Source organism: Oncorhynchus gorbuscha, linkage group LG23, assembly GCF_021184085.1.
Source record: "Oncorhynchus gorbuscha isolate QuinsamMale2020 ecotype Even-year linkage group LG23, OgorEven_v1.0, whole genome shotgun sequence".
In the NCBI taxonomy this organism is placed as follows: Eukaryota; Metazoa; Chordata; class Actinopteri; order Salmoniformes; family Salmonidae; genus Oncorhynchus; species Oncorhynchus gorbuscha.
The window spans coordinates 57,241,993-57,268,403 of NC_060195.1; the positions used below are offsets into that span (position 1 = coordinate 57,241,993).

Sequence of the window (26,411 nt, forward strand, 5' to 3'; positions counted from 1 at the left end):
GTCTAAGAGTCTATCTTTGTTGTCGGAACTTAAACTACAGCGGTGTGTAAAAAGCAATAAGTGTGTATCAAGCGTCTCAGAATGTTTTTTTCTTCTGCTCTACTTGCACACCAGTATTTCTACTTGCACATCCTCATCTGCACATCTGTCACTCCAGTGTAAATTGTTATTGACTGTACGTTTGTTTATCTCATATGTAACTCTGTGTTGTTGTTTTTGTCGCACTGCTTAGCTTTATCTTGGCCAGGTCGCAGTTGTAAATGACAACTTGTTCTCAACTGGCCTACCTGGTAAAATAAAGGTGAAATAAAATAAAATAAATGTTGAGGTTAAGATACTGAAGAGCAATGACAACTTTGTCAGAGTCCCTATATGATAGACATGACCTATATTCATTGGTTTATTGGTCATAAGGAGATGTTGGTATAGCCATACCTGCCAGGCCTTGAACGTGCTGTGTACTGCTTAAACATTATCTTAAGCCCTGCAGGGTGTTTAATCAGCCAGCCCCACCCAGCCACCTTCCGTTCAAACTCAGTCAGGAAGAAAAACACTGGATCCCCCACAAGGTATTTGATGATGAGCTCTGGTAACTGGTCATGTTTAGGCTCAGAGAAGGCAGAACACAGGCCCAGTCACTCCAACAAGCGTGGCCTGTCTTTCTCCAGTCAAACCCTCTCATTCAGTACCAGTCGCTGCTGTGGGTTTCCCCTGGAATTCAGAATCTTATTGGAAAAACTATGCACTCCAACCCAAAAAGGCATCATTTCCTTGACAAACACAACGTCCTGAGCAGAAGCCAGATTGGATTTCAAAAAACTTATCGTACAACAGACCGCATTTACACCCTCAACACTCTAATTGATGAACAAATAAACCAAAACAAATGCAAAATCTACTCGTGTTCTGTAGATTTCAAGAAAGCATTTGATTCAATTTGGCACGAAGGTCTTTTTTATAAACTAATAGAAAGTGGTATTGGAGGGAAAACGTATGATTTTATTAAATCAATGTACAGTCAAATGTGCAGTTAAAATTGGCAACAAGCAAACAGACTTCTTCCCTCAGGGACGGGGAGTGAAACAGGGCTGCCCAACAAGTCCAACACTATTTAACATCTACATTAATGAATTGGCAAAAACATTCGAAGAATCGGCAGCACCTGGTATCACCCTACACAACACTGAAATCAAGTGTCTGCTGTACGCAGATGACCTGGTGCTGCTGTCTCCAACTAAAGAGAGGTTACAGGGGTTACAGCAGCACCTACAGCACCTAGATCATCTTCATCAGACCTGGGCTCTGACCGTTAACCTAAAAAAAAAAAAAAACAACATAATGATATTCCAAAAAAGGTCTGAAAATAAGCATGACAAATATAAATTCTATTTGGACACAGTTCTATTAGAACTCACCAAAAACGACACATATCTAGGACTAAATATCAGCAACACAGGTCGCTTTCACATGGCTGTGAATGAGCTGAGAGACGAAGCAAGAAGAGCATTCTACGCCATTAAAAGGAACATCAAAATCGAAATTCCAATTAGAAACCTGCCTCAATTTTTTTACATCAGTTATAGAACCAATTGCTCTATATGGCAGTGAAGTATGGGGTCCAATCTCTAATAATGAATTTACCAAATGGGGCAAACATCCAATCGAAATACTGCATGCAGAGTTTTGCAAGACTGTATTGCAAGTGCAAAGAAAAACTCAAAATAACGCATGTAGAACAGAATTGGGCCAATACCCCCTCCTCATTCGAATAGAAAAAAGAGCCATCAAATTTTACAACCATCTAAAAACAAGTGACCCCAAAACATTCCATCACACAGCTCTACAATGTCAAGAGATGAAAAAGAGAAGTCCCATCAGCCAGCTGGTACTGAGGCTCAGTTCACCAACTCAAACCAACCCCATAGAGCCTCAGGACAGCACTCATAAAATCTGGCCCAACCAAATCATCACAAAACAAAAATAAAAATATATCACCTATTGGAAAGACACCACAAAAAATCAAGGTAAACTTCAATGCTATTTTGGCTCTAAACAGACAGTACATGGTGGCAGACTATCTGACCACTATGACTGATAGAAAACTGAGGAAAACATTGACTAGGTACAGACTCAGTGAGCACAGTCAAACGTGGCTGCCCAGAGAGGACAGGCTGTGCTCACTCTGCTCCAGGGGAGAGGTAGAGACAGAGCTGCATTTCCTATTACACTGTGACAAATACTCAGACCTAAGATAATATTTCTTTCCCAAAATTATAATTCAATACAAAGAATTTGAAACTATAAAAGATGAAGACAACATCTAATATTTATTGGGTGAAAAGCCAAAATGTGCAGTTTTGGCAGCCAAATATGTGTCCTCCTGGCACAACCTGAGGGACAGCCAGTGAAAAGTGCAAAGTAATGTCGATAATATTTCCCATTTGGTTTTGTTTTGTCTTTCATACCAGGTCACGTGTCTTCTCAGTCATGTTGACACTGGTCTACTACCAGGTCACGTGTCTTCTCAGTCATGTTGACACTGGTCTACTACCATGTCACGTGTCTTCTCAGTCATGTTGACACTGGTCTACTACCAGGTCACGTGTCTTCTCAGTCATGTTGACACTGGTCTACTACCAGGTCACGTGTCTTCTCAGTCATGTTGACACTGGTCTACTACCAGGTCACGTGTTTTCTCAGTCATGTTGACACTGGTCTACTACCAGGTCACGTGTCTTCTCAGTCATGTTGACACTGGTCTACTACCAGGTCACGTGTCTTCTCAGTCATGTTGACACTGGTCTACTACCAGGTCACGTGTCTTCTCAGTCATGTTGACACTGGTCTACTACCAGGTCACGTGTCTTCTCAGTCATGTTGACACTGGTCTACTACCAGGTCACGTGTCTTCTCAGTCATGTTGACACTGGTCTACTACCATTGCTTTGATGTATTGTTCTTCTCATTAATATTGTTGTTGTAGTTGTTATTAATGGTCATCCCATGTCCACTACTACTATTATTATTGCTGTTGGTCCCACCATTTATTTATATATAAATATATATTTTATTTTTTATTTTTCGATATGTATACCTTGACAATGTAAGTAATAATGAACTTGCCATGTCAATAAAGTCAATTCAATTGAGAGAGAGATCGAGATCCGAGGTCGCTAGGTGCTGCTGCTGCTTTGGTCGTGCTGGCTGTACATTAAAGGGCCAGTTTAAAACGCTGGCTGAGATTATGGCCACTGGAAACGTCCGTCTAAACAAAGTGGGGAAAATAAACGCTGCACTTTGTGTGAAACACGCCGGTAGCACCATGGTATCACAGCTTAATAGACCCATCATAAAGTGTAGATGCGTACAGCTCCCTTTGACACATGCATCCACGCACGTGCAGCTCTACACACACAAACCATTTTATTTTCTCCTTCCTTGATTACCGCATGCGATTCGCTCACGCTTCACTGGAACTCTCGCGAAATGGACTGAAACATTTTCTCATCAACGTCAACATTCTAGGCATTTCAACAGTCTCGTTTACTCCAAAGGTTCCAAATGCACCAGTGGTAATTCATGGGGAAAATGCAAGGTGCCGTTACAGATCTGAGTCTTTTAAAAGAGATCAGGACAAACATGAAGAGCAGTAGGCCAAATGGATAATAAACCAAAATGCCTATGCATTCTAGCTAGAAGCTAGAAAAAAGAAAGAACGGGATAGCCTAGTGAGCTGAAGTCCTAGAAATAGCACGGAGATACCTTTGACAGCTGTTTGGAGGACCTTTGACACTGGTGAGGGACTGGGGACCGAGGGGACCGCTGGGGACTCAGGTGCTGTCTCTACAGATTGGGGCTTATCGGCCATGTGCCGGGAGAGAGGGATCCCAGTGATGGCTGTCACCCCTCGTCACCCATCTCAATGTGTGAAACCACAATGGGGACCTTCACTGGGATCCCTCTCTCCCACAGTGGTTTCACACATTGAGATGGTTGACGAGCAGTCACAGCCAGGCCTACAGAGCCAGCAGTCTCTGGACGGTGCACATGTGCTGTTGGGTGGTGTGTGTGCGTGCTTACGTTTCTGTGTGTAAACTCAGCAAAAAAATAAGCGTCCTCGCACTGTCAACTGCGTTTATTTTCAGCAAACTTGTAAATATTTGTATGAACATAAGATTCAACAACTGAGACATAAAGTGAACAAGTTCCATAGACACGTGACTAACAGAAATGGAATAATGTGTCCCTGAACAAAGGGGGGGGTCAAAATCAAAAGTAACAGTCAGTATCTGGTGTGGCCACCAGCTGAATTAAGTACTGCAGTGCATCTCTTGCTCATGGACTGCACCAGATTTGCCAGTTCTTGCTATGAGATGTTACCCCACTCTTCCACCAAGGCACCTGCAAGTTCCCGGACATTTCTGGGGGGAATGGCCCTAGCCCCATTCCCCGATCCAACAGGCCCAGACGTGCTCAACGGGATTGAGATCCGGGCTCTTCGCTGGCCATGGCAGAACACTGACATTCCTGTTTTGCAGGAAATCACGCACAGAGCGAGAAGTATGGCTGGTGGCATTGTCATGCTGCAGGGTCATGTCAGGATGAGCCAGCAGGAAGGGTACCACATGAGGGAGGAGGATGTCTTTCCTGTAACACACAGCATTGAGATTGCCTGCAATGACAACAAGCTCAGTCCGATGATGCTGTGACACACCGCCCCAGACCATGATGGACCCTCCACCTCCAAATTGATCCCGCTCCAGAGTACAGGTCTCGGTGTAAAGTTCATTCCTTCGCCGATAAACGTGAATCCAACCATCACCCATGGTGAGAAAAAACCGTGGCTCGTCAGTGTCGAGCACTTTTTGCCAGTCATGTCTGGTCCAGCGAGAGGGAGGGAGCCTGAGCATCTTTATTTTGTTGTTTTTCAGAGTCAGTAGAATGGCCTCTTTAGGGTCCTAAGTTTTTATAACTGTGACCTTCATTGCCTACTGTCTGTAAGCTGTTAGTGTCTTAATGACCGTTCGACAGGTTCATATTCATGAATTGTTTATGGTTCATTGAACAAGCATGGGAAACAGTGTTTAAGCCCTTTACAGTGAAGATCTGTGAAGTTAATTGGATTTTTATGAAATATCTTTGCAAGACAGGGTCCTGAAAAAGGGACATTTCTTTTATTTCTGAGTCTGTGTTTGTATGTGTGTGTACGTGCGTGTGTGTTTTGTTTTACGTTTGTGTGTGTTTGTGTGTGTGTGCCTGTCTCTCTTTGTGTCTGTCTTTCTCCCTCTCTCTTTTTATTTCCATCTCTTTCTCTTTTTGTGTGCGGATGGACAGGGTGTGGGTCCCTTGGCAATGATAAATGGGCCACTCATACAGTTTACCATATCCCGGGGTGTGTGTATGCTGTACATCTGCAGTTGCTGCCTGCATGAGAGCAATTGCCAGGCTCTAATGTAATGGTTGGCCCTGCATGATAATTGAATTTATGGACTCCCCAGGGATCTGTAGGGCAGTGATTTCTAGGGAATAGCATGAGGTTTGGTTTACGCCATCCTCTGTATTTCAAAGATAAGTATTCTTTTCGCAAATGGCCATGTTCAAGAATATAATCATATTTTATACTGCAATTTAAATTCTGGATATTATGGTAATTGTTACCTGCTCAATGTTCCAAGGGCAGAGCTACTACTAAGAACCTGCCAGAAATTAAATTATTATTTAGAATCTGTATTATTTCAATGCAATTGGGCTAAGAGAGTAAAGGCACTTCAGGCAAAAATGCTACACGACATGCTACTTTTTAAACCATGTTGTTGTTGTTGTCATAATAGAAGGTAAGTACCTGTATTCTGCATTGTGGTGAACACACATGGTTTAGCCTACAGTTTGCCAGTCAGACAAATCCCCTTGTTACACTTCTTCTAGCAGAATCCAGGCTGGTCAATATACTGCCAGCCTGGCAGGCAGACAGGCAGGCAGACAGTAAACTGCATGTATTATTGATGAAGGAGGAGGAAACTGCACGGTGTTTTGTGTCCCTGATGTTTGTGTTGCAGTACTGGGCCAAGGAGATATCCTCCAGACCTTTTGATTCAGCGAGAGCCTCCCAGCCTCAAACTGAGGTGCACTGTGTAATGAAGAGATTATTGAGTGAGAGAGGGACACACACACACACACACACACACACACACACACACACACACACACACACACACACACACACACACACACACACACACACACACACACACACACACACACACACACACACACACACACACACACACACACACACACACACACACACACACACACACACACACACACACACACACACACACACACACACACACACACATTCATTCACTAATAACATTGCACAGACTGCATCTTGTGCACAATGTGGCATTGCACAGACTGCAGCTGGTGCACAATGTGGCCTTGAGAGACTCAGTCGTCTCTAATTAATTTAAAATCTCCTCCGGATCATGGAGGGGTAACAGGGGGTTACGGAAGGTCTAGTAATTCACTACTGAGAACCCTGTCTGTCTGTCCCTTATGAATAAATGACAACACAATGCTGTAGAATTACACAGCCATGCTAGCACTGTGTCTAGTGCAACTGGGTTACTTTAACATGGAGCAATCAAGCCCAGTTGCATATGCTGTATAATATGACAGAGACATGCTTTGAAGTTATGATTCTATGTTTATACAATATGTATATATTTCCCTAATGATATGTATATATTTCCCCAGCTCCAAATCCCATGCCTTGTTTCACAGGGGTTGGGTTAAATGCAGAAGACACATTTCGGTTGAATCGCATTCAGTTGTGCAACTGACTAGGCAGTCCAATGTTTCACTTTTCACTGAACAATGCTGTAGTCATATTTGGATGAAATCACTAGCCTTGCTTATTTCCCCACCGTGACCTTCCCAGGTAATAGCATGATAATCCCATTGAGTTCAATGCTAATCCTGAATACCCAGCTACAATCCCTAGGCAGAGCCACTCGCTAAACCTTGATGTGTCAGCAGAATCATGAAGCATCTCATCTGGCAGATTATATGACTGAGTTTTAGTAGAACAGTATTATAAATGTTCTAGGATCAGTTTTTCCTTTTAGATCACAATCGCTAAGATTATATGGACAAGTAGGACTTGATCCTAGACCAGCACTCCTTACTCTTGAGACACTTTGTGAATATGGGCTTTGACAGTTCTCTTAGGAAGAGAAGGCCATCTACAGGACAGAGAGGGGAGAACATCAGTGAAGACAGTCTACTACCGTGCAAGCTAATCATAATCAGAGGTATCTCCTTTTCTAGTCACTCGAGACGTCAGGGTGAATGTCGCTTTAGAAAGAATGCTTATGCCAGCTTTTCTACTGATTGCCTGATCAGTTTTTCTCACATCGAGTTGATCCTCCGTTTGAAAAGACCGAATGTAGTCTAGTCTAGCTGCAGCTAAATGTCAGTGGTTGGTTTTTAGCTCGTTAAGAGTATGCTTTCCATTATCAGGCTTGCTATCACTGGGCAAGGCCAATTGCCAAACACATATAAAGTCTGTGGACAGCAAATACTTCAGCTGTGAAATACTGTAACGTCTCACTCGGATTTTCTGGCAACGTAAAGATATGTTAAAGTTGGGTTTAACGGTTCTGGGCCTTGTTAAATGGCAGAAATTATACACTGAGCAAAAGCAGAAGACTGCTTTTAATGTAAGGTATGCTGTTACACGTGTGTTGTTATTGAAGCTCTTGGCAAGGCTTAGTATGAAGACGTATGGGCACCCGTTCCAAATGGCACCCTATTCCCTATGTAGTGCACTACTTTTGACCACGGCCCTTAGGGAGATTATCGAGTAGTATGTAGGGAATTGGGTGCCATTTGGAGTTGAGACATTATATATTTTTAAATCGCATGGTTGTTGTGCCTGGGGTGATTTTAAGTAGATGTGGTTAACAAAAGGCACGGCCAATGGACAATTGTAGGAACGCAGGACAAATCACTGAACAGGGTCATTTGCAGTTGTGTTTGAGGCAAATTTGACCTTTGTATATGGAGGTGATATTCACATACAGTAAACATCTTTAGGCAATTAGTGTGGGTGTTTGAACAATTGGTTGAAACATTTTTGATGTAAAGTAATCCAGTACAATTTACCTTTCATTTTCTGATTTGAGATTTTTGTTTGTTTTTTGAACTGTGCCTGTGTTTAAAACTGTTTATGTTAGAGTTGGCTCATTTTATGATAGAAAACGCATCCCTTTTGAAAGAGAAAAGGTCTAGTTTCCAAAAAGGTCACAAAACTTTCAAAAACGATTACTTCAACTCATGTTCAGTTGTTCAACTCCGGGTCTAACTAGTCGTGGCATTGGAACTCATTTTGGGTTTGGTCCTGGTTGCAGCTAGGTCCAGCTCTAACTTGGCACCAGCCCTGCGACTGTGGGTTTATGTTCCTGTAGCAGCGTGTTATTTACGGCAGCCATTATGTGTGATGGAGAGGCTCCCTGGTGCGCCACATAGTAGCCCTGGGTTGACGGTCTTGTTGAAGAACTGGGGGTGGTTTCAGTTGTGAATAGGGTTTAATGTGGTCTGCTCAACTGCTTCAGCGAATTAAAACCGTTGTTGGGGAGAATTTGGGCCAAGTCACAGAGTTAGAGTGAAACATGGTTATTTATTGGACGGCTTCAACTCGAACACACTGGGCTCACAACTGAAGGAGCCAAGAGGTTTCCCCCCCTTTGGGAAAAAACGGTTTTGTCATTGTTTTGTATTTCATTTATTATATATTTTTTGTTGTCTGGAAATGGCCCTGGTTGTGGTGTTGCAGTAGCGTGGGACACTTTTTCCATTCAGTGTTACTTTGTCTTTCTCTTTTAGAGATGACATTTTGTTCATTGTAGTCGTTTAGAGGACACTCTTATCCAGAGCAACTTACATGTATCTTAAGACAACCATATATCTCAGTCATAGTAAGTACATTTTTACTCAATAAAGCAGCTATTAGCAAAGTCAGTGCTAGTGGGGGGGGGGGAGTGAAGTGCGAGTCTTTAGGCACCCTTGGGGAAGGAAGTGGTACGAGGAGGGGTGCTGTGGGATTATTTAAGATACTCTTTGAAGAAGTAGAGTTTCAAATGTAGTGTCAAGGAGTAGGGTAATAGTGACTATGTGGAGGGTATAGGGGTTTATTTGGTATTCACACTAACGATTAGTAGTGTCTAGCTGTAGGGTATAGGGGTTGATTTGGTATTCACACTAACTATTAGTAGTGTCTAGCTGTAGGGTATAGGGGTTTATTTGGTATTCACACTAACCATTAGTAGTGTCTAGGGGTAGGGTATAGGGGTTGATTTGGTATTCACACTAACCATTAGTAGTGTCTAGGGGTAGGGTATAGGGGTTTATTTGATATTCACACTAACCATTAGTAGCGTCTAGGGGTAGGGTATAGGGGTTGATTTGATATACAGTTATATAGGTAGTTTGATTTGAGAGTAATAAAGAGTTGTTATATTAAGGCCTACATAGTATATATGGAGGTTTGAAATGTGTCATTCATGCGGTAAGGGCCCTGGTTTGTGCTACGGTAAGCTACTTGGTTCCTCTCCTGTATGCTGCTTGAGCTAATGTGTTGTTCAATAGCCACTAGATGGCCCTGCAGTACTTGTCTTGTGAAATTGTCCATCTTGGTAACCATGCAACGGACAACCTAATGAAGAAGATCTTGGTAGTGTTGCATATTTCAGAAATAACACAATGATGACGATTAAAGAGGTTTGTTCATTATTACTTTTTCAAATTATGTCATGTTTTATGTGTGATAGCCACGAAAGGTAAATATTTTATACCTGTATATTTTTTTTAACAGAGGTGAAGGAAAGGCCATACTTTGTTTGCTCGAAGGCTCTATTCCTCATGGAGTGTTGAACTAGTTGATATTGGACAAGGTTATTCACTCAATTACAGTGACTCAGCACTTTCAATTTAATGGCCTACCAATGTATTTATTATTAAGCACCTTTTAGTCTTTCTGTTCAGATGCAGTCACTAACGGACCTTGTTCAGGACAACAGTACAAAGAACAGAAGGACGTCAGGAGATGGGAGGCATGCTTTTATAAGATGTCTGTATAGTGAGACGTCCGCATAGTGAGACGTCCGCATAGTGATACGTCCGCATAGTGAGACGTCCGCATAGTGAGACGTCCGCATAGTGAGACGTCCGCATAGTGAGACGTCCGCATAGTGAGACGTCCGCATAGTGAGACGTCCGCATAGTGAGACGTCCGCATAGTGAGACGTCCGCATAGTGAGGCGTCCGCATAGTGAGACGTCCGCATAGTGAGACGTCCGCATAGTGAGACGTCCGCATAGTGAGACGTCCGCATAGTGAGACGTCCGTATAGTGAGGCGTCCGCATAGTGAGACGTCCGCATAGTGAGGCGTCCGTACAGTGAGACGTCCGTACAGTGAGACGTCCGCATAGTGAGACGTCAGTATAGTGAGACTTCCGTATAGTGAGACGTCCGCATAGTGAGACGTCCGCACAGTGAGACGTCCGCACAGTGAGACGTCCGCACAGTGAGACGTCCGCATAGTGAGACGTCTGTATAGTGAGAGGTCTGCACAGTGAGACTTCCGTATAGTGAGACTTCCGTATAGTGAGACTTCCACATAGTGAGACGTCCGCACAGTGAGACGTCCGCACAGTGAGACGTCCGCTCAGTGAGACGTCCGCATAGTGAGACTTCCGCATAGTGAGATTTCCGTATAGTGAGACTTCCGTATAGTGAGACTTCCTCATAGTGAGACGTCCGTACAGTGAGAAGTCCGTACAGTGAGAAGTCCGCACAGTGAGACGTCCGCACAGTGAAACTTCCGTATAGTGAGACGTCCGCATAGTGAGACGTCCGCATAGTGAGACGTCCGTATAGTGAGACGTCCGTATAGTGAGACGTCCATATAGTGAGACGTCCGCATAGTGAGACGTCCGTACAGTGAGAAGTCCACACAGTGAGACGTCGGTATAGTGAGACGTCGGTATAGTGAGACGTCCGCACAGTGAGAAGTCCGTACAGTGAGACGTCCGCATAGTGAGAAGTCCGTACAGTGAGACGTCCGCACAGTGAGACGTCCGCACAGTGAGACGTCCGTACAGTGAGACGTCCGTACAGTGAGACGTCCGCACAGTGAGACGTCCGCACAGTGAGACATCCGCACAGTGAGAAGTCCGTACAGTGAGATGTCCGCACAGTGAGACGTCCGCTCAGTGAGACGTCCGCATAGTGAGACGTCCGTATAGTGAGATGTCCGCACAGTGAGACGTCCGTATAGTGAGACGTCCGTATAGTGAGACGTCCGTATAGTGAGACGTCCGTATAGTGAGACTTCCGTACAGTGAGACGTCCGCACAGTGAGACGTCCGTATAGTGAGACATCCGCACAGTGAGATGTCCGTACAGTGAGAAGTCCGCACAGTGAGATGTCCGTATAGTGAGATGTCCGTATAGTGAGACGTCCACATAGTGAGACGTCCGTTCAGTGAGAGGTCCGCACAGTGAGACGTCCGCACAGTGAGACGTCCGCATAGTGAGACGTCCGTACAGTGAAACGTCCGCACAGTGAAACGTCTGCACAGTGAGACGTCCGCACAGTGAAACGTCTGCACAGTGAGACGTCCGCACAGTGAGACGTCCGCACAGTTAGACGTCCGCATAGTGAGACGTCCGTACAGTGAGAAGTCCGCACAGTGAGACGTCGGTATAGTGAGACGTCCGCACAGTGAGAAGTCCATACAGTGAGACGTCCGCATAGTGAGAAGTCCGTACAGTGAGACGTCTGCACAGTGAGACGTCCGTACAGTGAGACGTCCGCACAGTGAGACGTCCGCACAGTGAGACGTCCGCACAGTGAGAAGTCCGTACAGTGAGATGTCTGCACAGTGAGACGTCCGCTCAGTGAGACGTCCGCATAGTGAGACGTCCGTATAGTGAGATGTCCGCACAGTGAGACGTCCGTATAGTGAGACTTCCGTATAGTGAGACGTCCGTATAGTGAGACTTCCGTACAGTGAGACGTCCGCACAGTGAGACGTCCGTATAGTGAGACATCCGCACAGTGAGACGTCCGTATAGTGAGACGTCCGCATAGTGAGACGTCCGTATAGTGAGACGTCCGCATAGTGAGACGTCCGCATAGTGAGACGTCCACATAGTGAGACGTCCGTACAGTGAGAAGTCCGCACAGTGAGACGTCGGTATAGTGAGACGTCCGTATAGTGAGACGTCCGCACAGTGAGAAGTCCGTACAGTGAGACGTCCGCATAGTGAGAAGTCCGTACAGTGAGACGTCTGCACAGTGAGACGTCCGTACAGTGAGACGTCCGCACAGTGAGACGTCCACACAGTGAGACGTCCGCACAGTGAGAAGTCCGTACAGTGAGATGTCCGCACAGTGAGACGTCTGCACAGTGAGACGTCTGCACATTGAGACGTCCGTACAGTGAGACGTCCGTATAGTGAGACGTCCGTATAGTGAGACGTCCGTACAGTGAGACGTCCGTACAGTGAGACGTCTGCACAGTGAGACGTCCGTACAGTGAGACGTCCGTATAGTGAGACGTCCGCATAGTGAGAAGTCCGTACAGTGAGACGTCTGCACAGTGAGATGTCCGCACAGTCAGACGTCCGCACAGTCAGACGTCCGCACAGTCAGACGTCCGCACAGTGAGACGTCCGTTCAGTGAGACGTCCGCATAGTGAGACGTCCGTATAGTGAGACGTCCGTATAGTGAGACGTCCGTACAGTGAGACGTCCGTACAGTGAGACGTCCGTACAGTGAGACGTCCGTACAGTGAGACGTCCGCACAGTGAGACGTCCGCACAGTGAGACGTCCCTATAGTGAGACGTCCGCACAGTGAGACGTCCGCACAGTGAGACGTCCGCACAGTGAGACCTCCGCACAGTGAGACGTCCGCACAGTGAGACCTCCGCACAGTGAGACGTCCGCACAGTGAGACGTCCGCACAGTGAGACGTCCGCACAGTAAGACGTCCGCACAGTGAGACGTCCGTATAGTGATACGTCTGTACAGTGATACGTCCGTACAGTGATACGTCCGTACAGTGAGACGTCCGCACAGTGATACGTCCGTACAGTGAGACGTCCGCACAGTGAGACGTCCGCACAGTGAGACGTCCGCACAGTGAGACGTCCGCATAGTGAGACGTCCGTATAGTGAGACTTCCGCATAGTGAGAGTATCTGCAATATTCCAGGCACGATTTTCTTTTGCTATGATCACAGCCCCTAATATTGTACTGTATGTTCAAGTGAAGAGGAAATTCAGCAACTCTTGGCGGACATGAGGAGGATATGTCCAATTTCCTCTTCACTTCAGTTTGCTCCTCGATTCATGCACATTAGTTGGAGAGCGAGGTGGTGGCAGTGTTCCTTTCACTTTGTACCGTCATTCTTTTCAACACAGTGTCAAGGCCTCTCCTTCGCCAAAAGATAACAACCTTATTTTTTGGCAAGAAGCGTATTACACCCTCGACAGAGGGAGATGGTTGAGTGGTTAAACCTACTGTACAGCTAAGAGGCTTACCCAGCATGCAGTGATCAATAGTTACATCTGTCACTTCCTGTAACTCATTTGGCCACGTGGAGACAGATTATAGGGAAGTTGGTGCACTAATTATCTCCACGTCATGTTTTCAGTTGTACAGTGTCTTCAAGTGGAAACCCCAAACTCAACCAGCTTGTGGACGTTTAGATGTAAAGCAGGCGGTGTTTGGCCCCACACAACTTTACCACAGAACCCCAACGTTATCTTTGACTTGAAACCTCTTCCTTGAGATGGCAAGACAGGACGGCAGGCCAGGCCGCATGGCCTTTGAAGTGTAGAATCTGACGTGTAGAATCTGAACCGAGGACTGTTTTTTCTCTCTGGAGGAGCAACTTCTGAGGCTTCAGGACATGTTCCAATTAGGATCATAGAAAAGGAAATGGATGTTCTACTTTCCGAGACTCTATAGCGAAAGTTGATCATCTTTCAGCAGTGAGCCTGCAGTGGAGTCTTTCAAAACCATGTTTAGGAAAGACAAATCCAGCGTTAGTGCAGTTGTTTTCCACTGTGATTCTGGCAGCAGGGTTTCAGCGAGTGTACAAAACATTAAGGACACCTGCTCTTTCCGTGACATAGACTGCCCAGGAGAATCCAGTTGAAAGCTGTGATCCCTTATTAATGTCACTTGTTAAATCCACTTCAGTAGGTGTAGGTGAAGGAGAGGAGACAGGTTAAAGAAGGATTTTTAAGCCTTGATACAACTGAGACATCGATTGTGTATCAGCGTTAGGACATCAGGGTTCAAGATGTAACTTATTACCACAGCTGCAACATGATTGCTGGTTGCCTTACAATTGTACATTTGAATCAACATCTTTGTTTTATTACAGTTAAGGGTGCTGCATTACACTGGGTATCCATTTTGTGCCATGGCAACTGGGATGGCTTTAGGAGCTCTAGTTAGAGCTCTAGTTACATGGTATGGTTCTCCTGAACTGTAAAATGACAAATGCACTGCTGAAATAGATGTTGTGGCATAAATGTTATGACATAGATATTATGAAATGGATATTATGATAACTATATTTGTGACATGTAGATACTCATACTCAGACTTTAGTCTATGTTGCTGGTGGCTTTTCTATCTCTCTACCTTTGTTGGCTGGTAACAACACATATTAATACCAGCAGCTAACCTGACTCTGTCCTTTCCCCCACAGCGACAAAAGCTGATTCATGTGCTAGAGGAAGAACGACGCCTGCGATTGGACAGTGAGAAGCGGCTTCGGGAGGTGACGGACGAGTCGGAGCTGGGCCGAGCACAGATGGTTTCACTACAGCAACACTTCTCCAGGTAACACGCAGCCCCTATGCACGCATGCGCGCACACAAACAGTCTTACGCAGCTAACCTTGTGGGGCCATGCAAATCAGTCCCATTCAAAATCCAATTTTCCCTAACCCCTAAACCTAACCTTAACCCTAACCTGTACACTTACCTTAACCTTAACCTTAACCCAAAAACCTAACCATAACCCTAAACCAAACCCTAACCCAAAACCTAATTCTAACCCCAACACTATTCTAACATTAACCCTAAACCCCCTAGAAATAGCATTTGACCTGGTGGGGATTTTTCAGTTTACTATTCTTGTGGGGACTTCTGGTCCACACACACACACACACACACACGCACGCACGCACGCACGCACGCACGCACGCACGCACGCACGCACGCACGCACGCACACACACACACACACACACACACACACACACACACACACACACACACACACACACACACACACACACACGCACACGCACACGCACACGCACACGCACACGCACACCGCCTCATACCACAGTAGCATGACACAGGTCAGACACAACCTTTATACTGTAGGCCTAGATACATTCTGTGCATACTACCATCAGATTTCACTACTGTACCCATTGACGTAATGCCAGAGACTTTAATGCAACAGACTTTGCCACAGGTTTCAAACTAGGAGCCAATTTAAATTTACACCCCCCAAAATTACACTGTCTTTGGTTCATTAGCCATCTCTGTTTTAAATCTTTTGTGCCGAGAAATTTTTATTGCAGTCCAACTCTCCTCGTACCTTTCTCCACTTCATTGGAGAATATAGACCTATCTCTTGGTGTATTACTTCATCAGTCAACCTTGACTGTATTGAAAGACACATTTTTTTTTTTTATCTCTCCAGCATTTAAAATGAAGTAAGAATGAAGTCTTTGTCAGTTCTCTGACCGTGAAGAATGACTACTGCTTCGAGACTCCATTTCCCCTTTTTTACTACATGGTCATTTCCTTCTTGCAACAGACTCATTGAGGTGTGACAGTATGTGAAAGAATTCACTACTCAGCACCACTCAGCTCGGAACTGATGTCATAATTAGGAGATAGTCATTCAATGCACTGCCTTACGAGAATAACCCGTGGATTTTTAGAATGAGCGCTTATCTTCCCATTTTAAATTGGGTGAGGAAAATCTGTCATATTAAAATAGTCTGACTTTGTAACTGAAGTTAGTTGTCTGGAGTTAGTTGCGCAGAATGACCTCTAAACGTGGTGGGTCATTGTTGTCATGTAGTGTTTAACTATGGGGTTAGTCCAGCTATGGTACAAGTCCAGCTATGGTATTAGTGTTTCTTCTCTAAGTTTTGCAGGTAGCCTAGTGGTTAGAGCGTTGGACTAGTAACCGAAAGGTTGCAAAATCGAATCCCCGAGCTGACAAGTTAAAAATCTGTCATTCTGCCCTTGAACAAGGCAGTTAATTAACCCACCGTTCCTAGGCTGTCATTGAAAATAAGAATTTGTTCTTAACTGACTTGCCTAGTTAAATAGAGGTAAAAAAATAAATAAATGAAAATAAATGAGTATTGTAAGAAATCTGAAGTTCTTAAGACCGCAAACTGTTCTCCAAAGGGTGTTTGTGGGCTAGTGGTTCCTGTCGCTGCCCTTGGTCAAGGCGTCTGGAGTTCTAGCATCCCCCAAAATCAACAACAATGATGTCAGAGGTGGGATTCGAACCCATGCCTCCAAGGAATGTCAGATGTGTTACAGTGTAGTGGCAATTGTGGCAACTCACCCGCTTCACTCAACCGCATTCACAGCAGCCTTGATGGCTAACACACTGCAATGCACATCAATTAAACGTTCATTAACTTAGAACCCAATCATTCTATATGGTGTCAAACATAATGGACTAGAAGGTGTTAAACAATCATCATGGGACATTGTCATTCCAGCCCACAAGCTCAACATACCCATGCCCCACAACTCCGTATCATGTTCAGTCTTGGCCGTGGCATCATGTCACCACTATCTATATGCGTATCCATCAACATATTCATTCTGTCGCGGAATTACTTTATCCACGTGGGTGTCCAGTATGGATTCGATTTTGCAGTCAGCACAGACAACACAGTCAGCTCGGACTTGCTATTGTGTGTCTGTATAGTAGCTAGCTGCCCCCCCCCCCCCCTATGGAATAATGCCTGAGGATCATTCAACACAGAGATCTAATAAAAGTCAGTGAGCGTCGGAGACATCGTATTTTGTTTACATAAGTGCCTGTCGCCAGTCTTTGTCCCTATTCATATCGCCCTTCCCTGACTGCCTCAGTTATGGCTGCCATCAGTCTGATCCCCGATCAGTGTCTGACTCAACCAGCCATAGCCTTGTTATTATGTGTTCTGTCACATCATCCAGAGTCTAGGCTGATCTCAGATCTGTTTATATTCTGGGCTATCGCTGGCGTGGACCAATGAATCAGCTGATAGCGTTAGCATAACGACGCCCGATGTCCCAGAGCCCGAATAAGCGAGGCAGGCTAGACTGGGTGTGCATGTATGTGTGTAGGGGGGAAATATATTAGGCTTATCTGTGATTGGGTCCTGCTCCAGTCCCTTTGTGACAGATGCTTCCGTCGCCAGGCGGTTGCCTCTCTCCAGACGGATTGTTCTTATTGGCTGTGACTCCTGTGGATGACTGCATGCCTCCTCGGCCCCTTGACTGTGGAAGAACAATGTAGACGGGGACTCCATTATGTCCTTATAATGCTCAGCGAAAAGACACTTTCCCACCACACTGAACACTATAGGAGATGAAGTGCTTGGCATTGCTCAACTGGTATAATTCTCCCTGTATTGCTCATTGTCAGTGGTGGTGGATGGCAGTAATTTCAACAGGCATTGCTAGAAATGTGTTTCTTTGTCGTTGTATTGCTCTTGTTTCTGTACCTTTCAGTGCCTATTAAAGGAGGTTTCCCTGCAGTGACAGGACATAGAGGAGATAAATAGGTTAAGAGAGACTCAGTGTCTTGTTGAATACATAATGTTTGTTTTTGTATGTTGGAGTGTCTGGCTGCGTCGGTGTGTGTGTGTGCTTGTGTGTTTATTGCGTACGCGTGTGTGTGTGTGTTTATTGCGTACGTGTGTGTGTGTGCTCGTGTGTTTATTGCGTACGTGTGTGTGTGTTTGTGTGTGTGTGTTTTGCATGTGTACCCGGCCTCTCATTGGATTATCATGTTTACATGAGAGCCAGTAATGTGTGGCGGTGGTCATAGTGGCAGATGGGACATCTGTGTGGTCACTTTAATTATGAGCTTACCAGCCAGTAAACCAGTCAGTCAGCAGACTGCTCACACTGTCTTCAGCCTGAACCTTTGACCCACTTGATAATGCCAGCTCTGCACTCGTAAGTCACTGACACACACACACACACACACACACACACACACACACACACACACACACACACACACACACACACACACACACACACACACACACACACACACACACACACACACACACACACACACACACACACACACACACACACACACACACACACACACACACACACACACACACACACACACACACACACACTGTGTGTGGTGCTTAGTTCAGGATGATTGAGCATTTTGTGCCATCCAAAAAGGACATTTCATTACTATATTGTTTTCTGAATTATTACTTGCAATCCCACTAAAATCTGATTCTCCAGTGAAATAACCTTCCATTGTACCTGTTTCTTTGGTTGTCAAGGATAGAACCTATGTGTCCTGCATACATCTAGGCAACACATATCCTACGTCCCAAATGGCACCCTATTCCCTAGATAATGCACTCATTTTGACTAGAGCCTTATGGTTCCTGCTTGAAAGTAGTGAACTATCTAGGGAATATGGTGCCATTTGGAATGCAGGACCTACGTGCCCTGCATACAGCTAGGCAACACATTATACGTCCCAAATGGCACCCTATTCCCTACATAATGCACTACTTTTGACGAGAGCCCTATGGTCCCTGCTTTGAAAGTAGTGAACAATATAGGGAATATGGTGCAATTTGGGATGCAGACATAGCCTACCATTCATTTCTCATCAGAAGAGGATAACCTCATCCCATGAATGTGTACTCATAGATAATATCCAGGAATTATGGAGGTTGACATCTAATCTCTTAGGGTGTTTTCACAATTGGCCTCTTTGAGACAATTTTTGCAGATTTCTTTTTGTGCAGTGTGAACACTCCAAAGGAAATCAGACCCCTCAAAAGTGCCCCTGAAGCAAACCCGAACTGAGACCATCTCGAGGGGTGGTCTGAGTTTTGTTCTCTTGAATTCCACTGGCCGGTTCCCTTTTTTAGCGCAGTGTGAACACAAAGCTCCCCAGGTTCGCTTCTCATTATTCCGGCACCACACACTAGAGTACTGCAACACCGTTTCCTCTGTCATATCCCCTCACAAAGAGAGAAGATGATGACATGTAGGTTCGCAGAAAGAAAATGTGCTGTTTTTGGATATTGATTAGCGATGCACAGACATTACAACATTTGTTTGGAGTTTTGTACTGACACGATGTTCTGAGATTTTATTTTTTGCAATATGTTGTATAAAGGCTGAGAGCCTTGTAAACTGTTATTCGATTATGGGGTTTGAATAGTGTAGGAAGGCAGCAACATATTTTGGTGATTCAATGCTAGCTCTTAAAGGGGCGTTGGGTGTACAATTTTCAATTACAGCATTATTTCATCTGCAGTTATTATTCTGCTATTTATTCTGTTATCAATAATACACTGCTCAAAAAATAAAGGGAACACTAAAATAACACATCCTAGATCTGAATGAATGAAATATTCTTATTAAATACTTTTTTTATTTACATAGTTGAATGTGCTGACAACAAAATCACACAGAAATGATCAATGGAAATCAAATGTATCAACCCATGGAGGTCTGGATTTGGAGTGACACTCAAAATGAAAGTGGAAAACCACACTACAGGCTGATCCAACTTTGATGTAATGTCCTTAAAACAAGTCAAAATGAGGCTCAGTAGTGTGTGTGGCCTCCATGTGCCTGTATGACCTCCCTACAACGCCTGGGCATGCTCCTGATGAGGTGGCGGATGCTCTTCTGAGGGATCTCCTCCCAGACCTGGACTGAAGCATTCGCCAACTCCTGGACAGTCTGTGGTGCAACGTGGCATTGGTGGATAGAGCGAGACATGATGTCCCAGATGTGCTCAATTGGATTCAGGTCTGGGGAACGGGCGGGCCAGTCCATAGCATCAATGCCTTCCTCTTGCAGGAACTGCTGACACACTCCAGCCACATGAGATATAGCATTGTCTTGCATAGGAGGAACCCAGGGCCAACCGCACCAGCATCCAGTCTCACAAGGGGTCTGAGGATCTCATCTCGGTACCTAATGGCAGTCAGGCTATCTCTGGCGAGCACATGGAGGCTGTGCGGCCCCCCAAAGAAATGCCACCCCACACCATGACTGACCCACCGCCAAACCAGTCATGCTGGAGGATGTTGCAGGCAGCAGAACGTTCTCCACGGTGTCTCCAGACTCTGTCACGTCTGTCACATGTGCTCAGTGTGAACCTGCTTTCATCTGTGAATAGCACAGGGTGCCAGTGGCGGATCTGCCAATCTTGGTGTTCTCTGGCAAATGCCAAACGTCCCCCACCTGTGGACGTCGGGCCCTCATACCACCCTCATGGAGTCTGTTTCTGACCGTCTGAGCAGACACATGCACATTTGTGGCCTGCTGGAGGTCATTTTGCAGGGCTGTGGCAATGCTCCTCCTGCTCCTCCTTGCACAAAGGCAGAGGTAGCGGTCCTGCTGCTGGGTTGTTGCCCTCCTACGGCCTCCTCCACATCTCCTGATGTACTGGCCTGTCTCCTGGTAGCGCCTCCATGCTCTGGACACTACGCTGACAGACACAGCAAACCTTCTTGCCACAGCTCGCATTGATGTGCCATCCTGGATGAGCTGCACTACCTGACCCACTTGTGTGGGTTGTAGACACCGTATCATGCTACCACTAGAGTGAAAGCACCGCCAGCATTCAAAAGTGACCAAAACGGGGGGATCACGTGACCCTTGAACGAGATGGCCGCATGAACTAAGAGCTCCGCACAAGTAGTTTCAAATTCCTAATCTTACCTCCACTCCAAGTTCAAACTCATTTAGCTTTAGTAAGAAAAAGTCATGGCGGCTACAAAAGGCGACACTACAGGTGACATTTTTACCCGGACTCGAGTATTAGCGACGGAAAAAGCCTCCAAGAAGAAGCTAGCTTCAGTAAAACTAGCGCCATTAGCCAGGAGCAAGAGAACCCGCTCCCCCCCGAGGCACAACGAATGCCAACCTCGCACTCTGTCGAAGACATCCTTTCTGAGTTGAGATCCCAACGTACAGAACTAAACACTAAATTAGATGCCATTAACTCTCAGCTCAGTGTGATAGGGGGCAAGGTGACAATCCTGGAAAACGCTTTGCCTGACATCAACAACAAGATAACCATAAACGCGGGGCGCCTGGACAATGCAGAGGGGCAGATCCTATCCATAGAAAACTTATTGACAGATGCCATGGAAACAATAGCATATGCTAAAAAGAAAATCGAGCATCTGGAAGAGAAAACAGAGGACCTGGAAAACAGGGGGCGAAGGAATAATTGTGTTCTATTCAATCTGGGCGAAAAAGAAGAGGGAAACATGCCACTGATCCGCTACCTGCAAGACAGACTTCCCGAGTGGCTCCACATGTCCAGCGACAGGCCCATAGAACTCGAGAGAGCTCACCGAGCACTGAGGCCCCCCCCCACCAGCAGCCAGACAGGCCCCCACCAGCGCCAGACCAATCACCATAGGTTTCCTGAGATTCACCGACAAGGAACGAGTCCTACAGGCGGCGAAAAACAACACCATCACAGTGGGAAACGCCAAACTCGCTTTACACCAGGACCTGTCCGCTGGAATACGCCGAAAGCCCCGAGAATTTGACGAAGTGAAGAAATACTCCATTGACCGAGGCATCTTCAGGGGATTCAAATACCCAAACGAGCTCAGGATTCTTCACCAAGGAGCCTTGCGACACTTCATAACTCCCGAAGAGGCAAAGCGTTTTTTGAAAGACAATCCTGGCCAATGAGAAACAGACCAATGACTAAATGCGATTAATGCCATTACTAAAGGAGGTAAGACGACATATAGCCGATATCCAGAGACCCACCCCCTAAATGTCATTATAGCCGTCCAATTTATATTTATTTTCCTTTAACTGAGAGGGATGGGCTGTATAGCCTAACCTAGGCCTACTAATGCTTCAGCCTACTTTTATTTCCCTGTCTTTTTGTTGATATTATTACTTGGGGTTCCCTATGTCCCTTGGGGGAGGTATATGTAGGCGGGGGGGTAATAGATCCAACGGGATGTGTCGAGTTGTTTGGGAACTCGGCTGGCGTGTTCAGAAATTATTATTTTATGTACACCATTTATTTTCTTTTATGTGAATGCAGCTGTAACTACTATCCACTTTTACCCAGCGATGACTTGCACTAAAGTTCGATTACTGCGCGATGACGATGACTAGTACCTTAAATCTATTGACATGGAACTGCCATGGAACTGCCATGGTCTAGGGCATGCAATAAAACGAAAAAAGATACTATGTGCTCTAAAAAAGGAAAAAGCAGACATCGCGCTATTACAAGAGACACACCTCTGTGATGCTGAACATGCCAAACTCCGCAGAGCTTGGGTGGGACAGGTGTATTTCTCATCTTTCAAATCAAACAGTAAAGGCACAGCCATACTTATTCATAAAAATGTTCCATTCATAATTGACAAAAACATATCCGATCCGGAGGGGAGATTTATTTTGGGTCACTATATGGTCAACCAATTACTATATTAAACATATACGCCCCTAACACAGATACTCCTGCCTTCATGTCAAAAATTATAACCCTGTTCAATGAGCATTGTGTCTCCTTTGGCGGGGTGGCTGGAGATTTGAATTGTACCCTTAACCCAACCCTCAACAAATCATCTCAAGTCCCCACCACAAATCCTAGATCTGCAAAGATGTTGAACTCTCTTACTAAAGAGATGGGACTGATAGATATCTGGAGAGAGACTAATAGCTCATCTATGGACTATACATACTACTCTAATGTCCATAACGCCTACTCCCGTATAGATTACATTTATATCCCAAAGAGTTTCATAAATTCAGCCACTTGTACAATCGGACCCATAGCACTTTCAGATCACGCCTTTGTCCACCTCCGCTTTGACCTCTGCAAAAACATCCCGAGGTCAAAGAGCTGGAAATTCAACACCTCCATGCTATCAAATGACGAGTTCCATACATTGGTAACTACATGGATAGACAACTACACACAAGACAATAAAGATTCTCCTGTTTCTCCGGCCACAATGTGGGACGCTGCTAAAGCCACACTAAGAGGTCATCTAATTGCATATGCTTCCTCTAAGAAAAAAGCAATGGAAGCACACAGGCTAGATCTTGAGAGGGAGCTGGAATGCTGTGAAAAAATACATAAACAATCCCCAGACAGCACCTCCTGGAGTCATCTTAAAGCAGCCAAAGCCAAACTGAATTTGGACTACACTCGGGAGATAAAAAAAAGTTTTCTTTACTAAACAGAAATACCATGAGTATAGCAGTAGGCCCAGTAGATTGCTTGCTTACAAATTAAAAAAGGAGCAGTTGCTCGCCAAAGGACTAAACACTCTACTTCCCAAAATAATAAAAGCGGACCAAACCGGATTTATTAGAGACAGATACTCTTCTGATAACATTCGCCGTCTTTTTGATATTATTGATCATGTAAACGCACAGAAGACCCCTGTCCTGCTGGCTTCACTGGATGCCGAGAAGGCGTTTGACAGGATGGAGTGGAGCTTTCTGTTTTCAGTCTTAGAAAAGTTCAATATGGGCCCAAATTTTATTAAATGGATCAAATCACTATACTCTCATCCAAATGCCATGGTGACTGCCAATGGACTGAACTCTGACAGATTCCCTCTGGAACGGGACACAAGACAAGGGTGCTCGCTGTCCCCGCTGCTCTACTTGTTGGGGGCAGAGCTGATAAGGAGCAATCCAAGTATTATGGGTGTTTCTGCAGGCGGCCTGCAGCACAAGATTTCGCTTTACGCAGATTATGTCTTGCTCTACATATCCAACCCTGAGAAATCCCTCCCTCCCATTTTAGACACAATTGCTCAGTATGGCAAGTTTTCAGGTTATAAGATCCATTTGAACAAATCCACTGTCTGCCCTCTCAATATTACACTCACCAGCTCTATGAAGACACTATGTCCTTTCCAATGGAAAACACAGGGGTTTCAATACCTCGGGATCTTCATAACACCAGATCTGAATAGCCTTTTTAAGGAAAATTATCTTCCACTCCTGGATCGAATCAAGAACGATCTCCAAACCTGGATCTCCCTCCCAATTAGTTTAGTTGGAAGAATTAATGTCATCCGTATGAACGTCCTCCCTAGATTGAACTACTTATTTCAGATGCTCCCATGCTATCTCCCAGTTTCCTTCTTCAAAACAACTAACCAAAGCATCACCAAATTTATATGGGGCAATAAAAACCCTAGGATCAAGTTTTCCACTCTATCGAAACCTGAATCTAAGGGTGGTCTTGCCCTTTCCTCCCTTCAATTGTACTACTGGTCTGCCCAAATCCGCAACATGCTAACATGGATAACAAACAGACAAGAGTCAACGTGGATTCAGATAGAAGCCCAATCCTGTGGTTCATTGCCCTTAAGCTCAATTATATTCATTAATAACTTTAGTGAAGTGTGCAACATAGCCAAAACCTTTGTGATTTACAGCACCCTACTAGCGTGGAGGGACTGTAAGAAATACCTGTCATGCAGGTGATAGAGGACCCAAAAGCGACTTAACAGAAACAGAGTTTATTCAAATCCAAACAGGGAGTAACAGAAATCCTCTAGTCTGTAGAGGGGAATAACAAGAGAAGCGGCCACAGACTGCAGGTCGCTTCGGGTAGGCGCAGGCCGTAGTAGACAGAGACACCTGCTCACACGCAGCATCTGATGAAGGCAAAAAACACGACAGGACAGGGCGAAACACAATCACAGCATGGTGAATACAAAACAAGGAACCGACGGGACAGGAGCGGAACACAAAGGAATAAATAGGGACTCTAATCAGGGGAAAGGATCGGGAACAGGTGTGGGAAGACTAAATGATGATTAGGGGGAATAGGAACAGCTGGGAGCAGGAACGGAACGATAGAGAGAGGAGAGAGAGGGAGGGGGAGAGAGAGGGATAGAAAAAGGGAACGAACCTAATAAGACCAGCAGGGGGAAACGAACAGAAGGAAAAGCAAAATGACAAGATGATATAAGACAAAACATGACAGTACCCCCCCCACTCACCGAGCGCCTCCTGGCGCTCTCGAGGAGGAACACTGGCGGCAACGGAGGAAATCATAGATCAAACGGTCCAGCACGTCCCGAGAAAGAACCCAACTCCTCTCCTCAGGACCGTAACGAAAAACGATAAAAAGGGAAACTAGGGTACTACTCTAAAAAAAAAAAATGAGAACTAGGGACAGACTGAGACACAGCAAGGGCAGGAACAAGAACAGGAGAGATGCGATGGCAGGGAACAGACTGAGACCCAGCAAGACCAGGAGCAGAAGCAGAAAAAAAATTACCAGACTTCTTCTGCGCGCAGTCTGAACACGCAGCCACGAAACGGCGCGTGTCACGCTCCTGAGTCGGCCACCAAAAGCGCTGGCGAATAGACGCAAGAGTGCCTCGAACACCGGGATGACCAGCTAACTTGGCAGAGTGAGCCCACTGAAGAACAGCCAGACGAGTGGAAACAGGAACGAAAAGGAGGTTACTAGGACAAGCGCGCGGCGACGCAGTGTGCGTGAGTGCTTGCTTAACCTGTCTTTCAATTCCCCAGACTGTCAACCCGACAACACGCCCATAAGGAAGAATCCCTCGAGATCAGTAGAAGCCACAGAAGAACTAAACAGACGGGATAAGGCATCAGGCTTGGTGTTCTTGCTACCCGGACGGTAAGAAATCACAAACTCGAAACGAGCGAAAAACAACGCCCAACGAGCTTGACGGGCATTAAGTCGTTTGGCAGAACGGATGTACTCAAGGTTCTTATGGTCTGTCCAAACGACAAAAGGAACGGTCGCCCCCTCCAACCACTGTCGCCATTCGCCTAGGGCTAAGCGGATGGCGAGCAGTTCACGGTTACCCACATCATAGTTGCGCTCAGATGGCGACAGGCGATGAGAAAAATAAGCGCAAGGATGAACCTTATCGTCAGACTGGAAGCGCTGGGATAGAATGGCTCCCACGCCTACCTCTGAAGCGTCAACCTCGACAATGAATTGTCTAGTGACGTCAGGAGTAACGAGGATAGGAGCGGACGTAAACGTTCTTTTAGAAGATCAAAAGCTCC

General features: G+C 45.5%; 1 protein-coding gene across 1 annotated transcript in view; it reads left to right on the forward strand.

Annotated features, from left to right (window-relative positions):
• LOC124010358 (nck-associated protein 5-like) overlaps positions 1–26,411 on the forward strand; it is a 115,751-nt gene that overhangs the window by 15,491 nt on the left and 73,849 nt on the right. Inside the window, 1 exon segment of the mRNA XM_046322721.1 lies at positions 14,796–14,929. Within this exon segment, the coding sequence (XP_046178677.1) occupies positions 14,796–14,929 (134 nt within the window).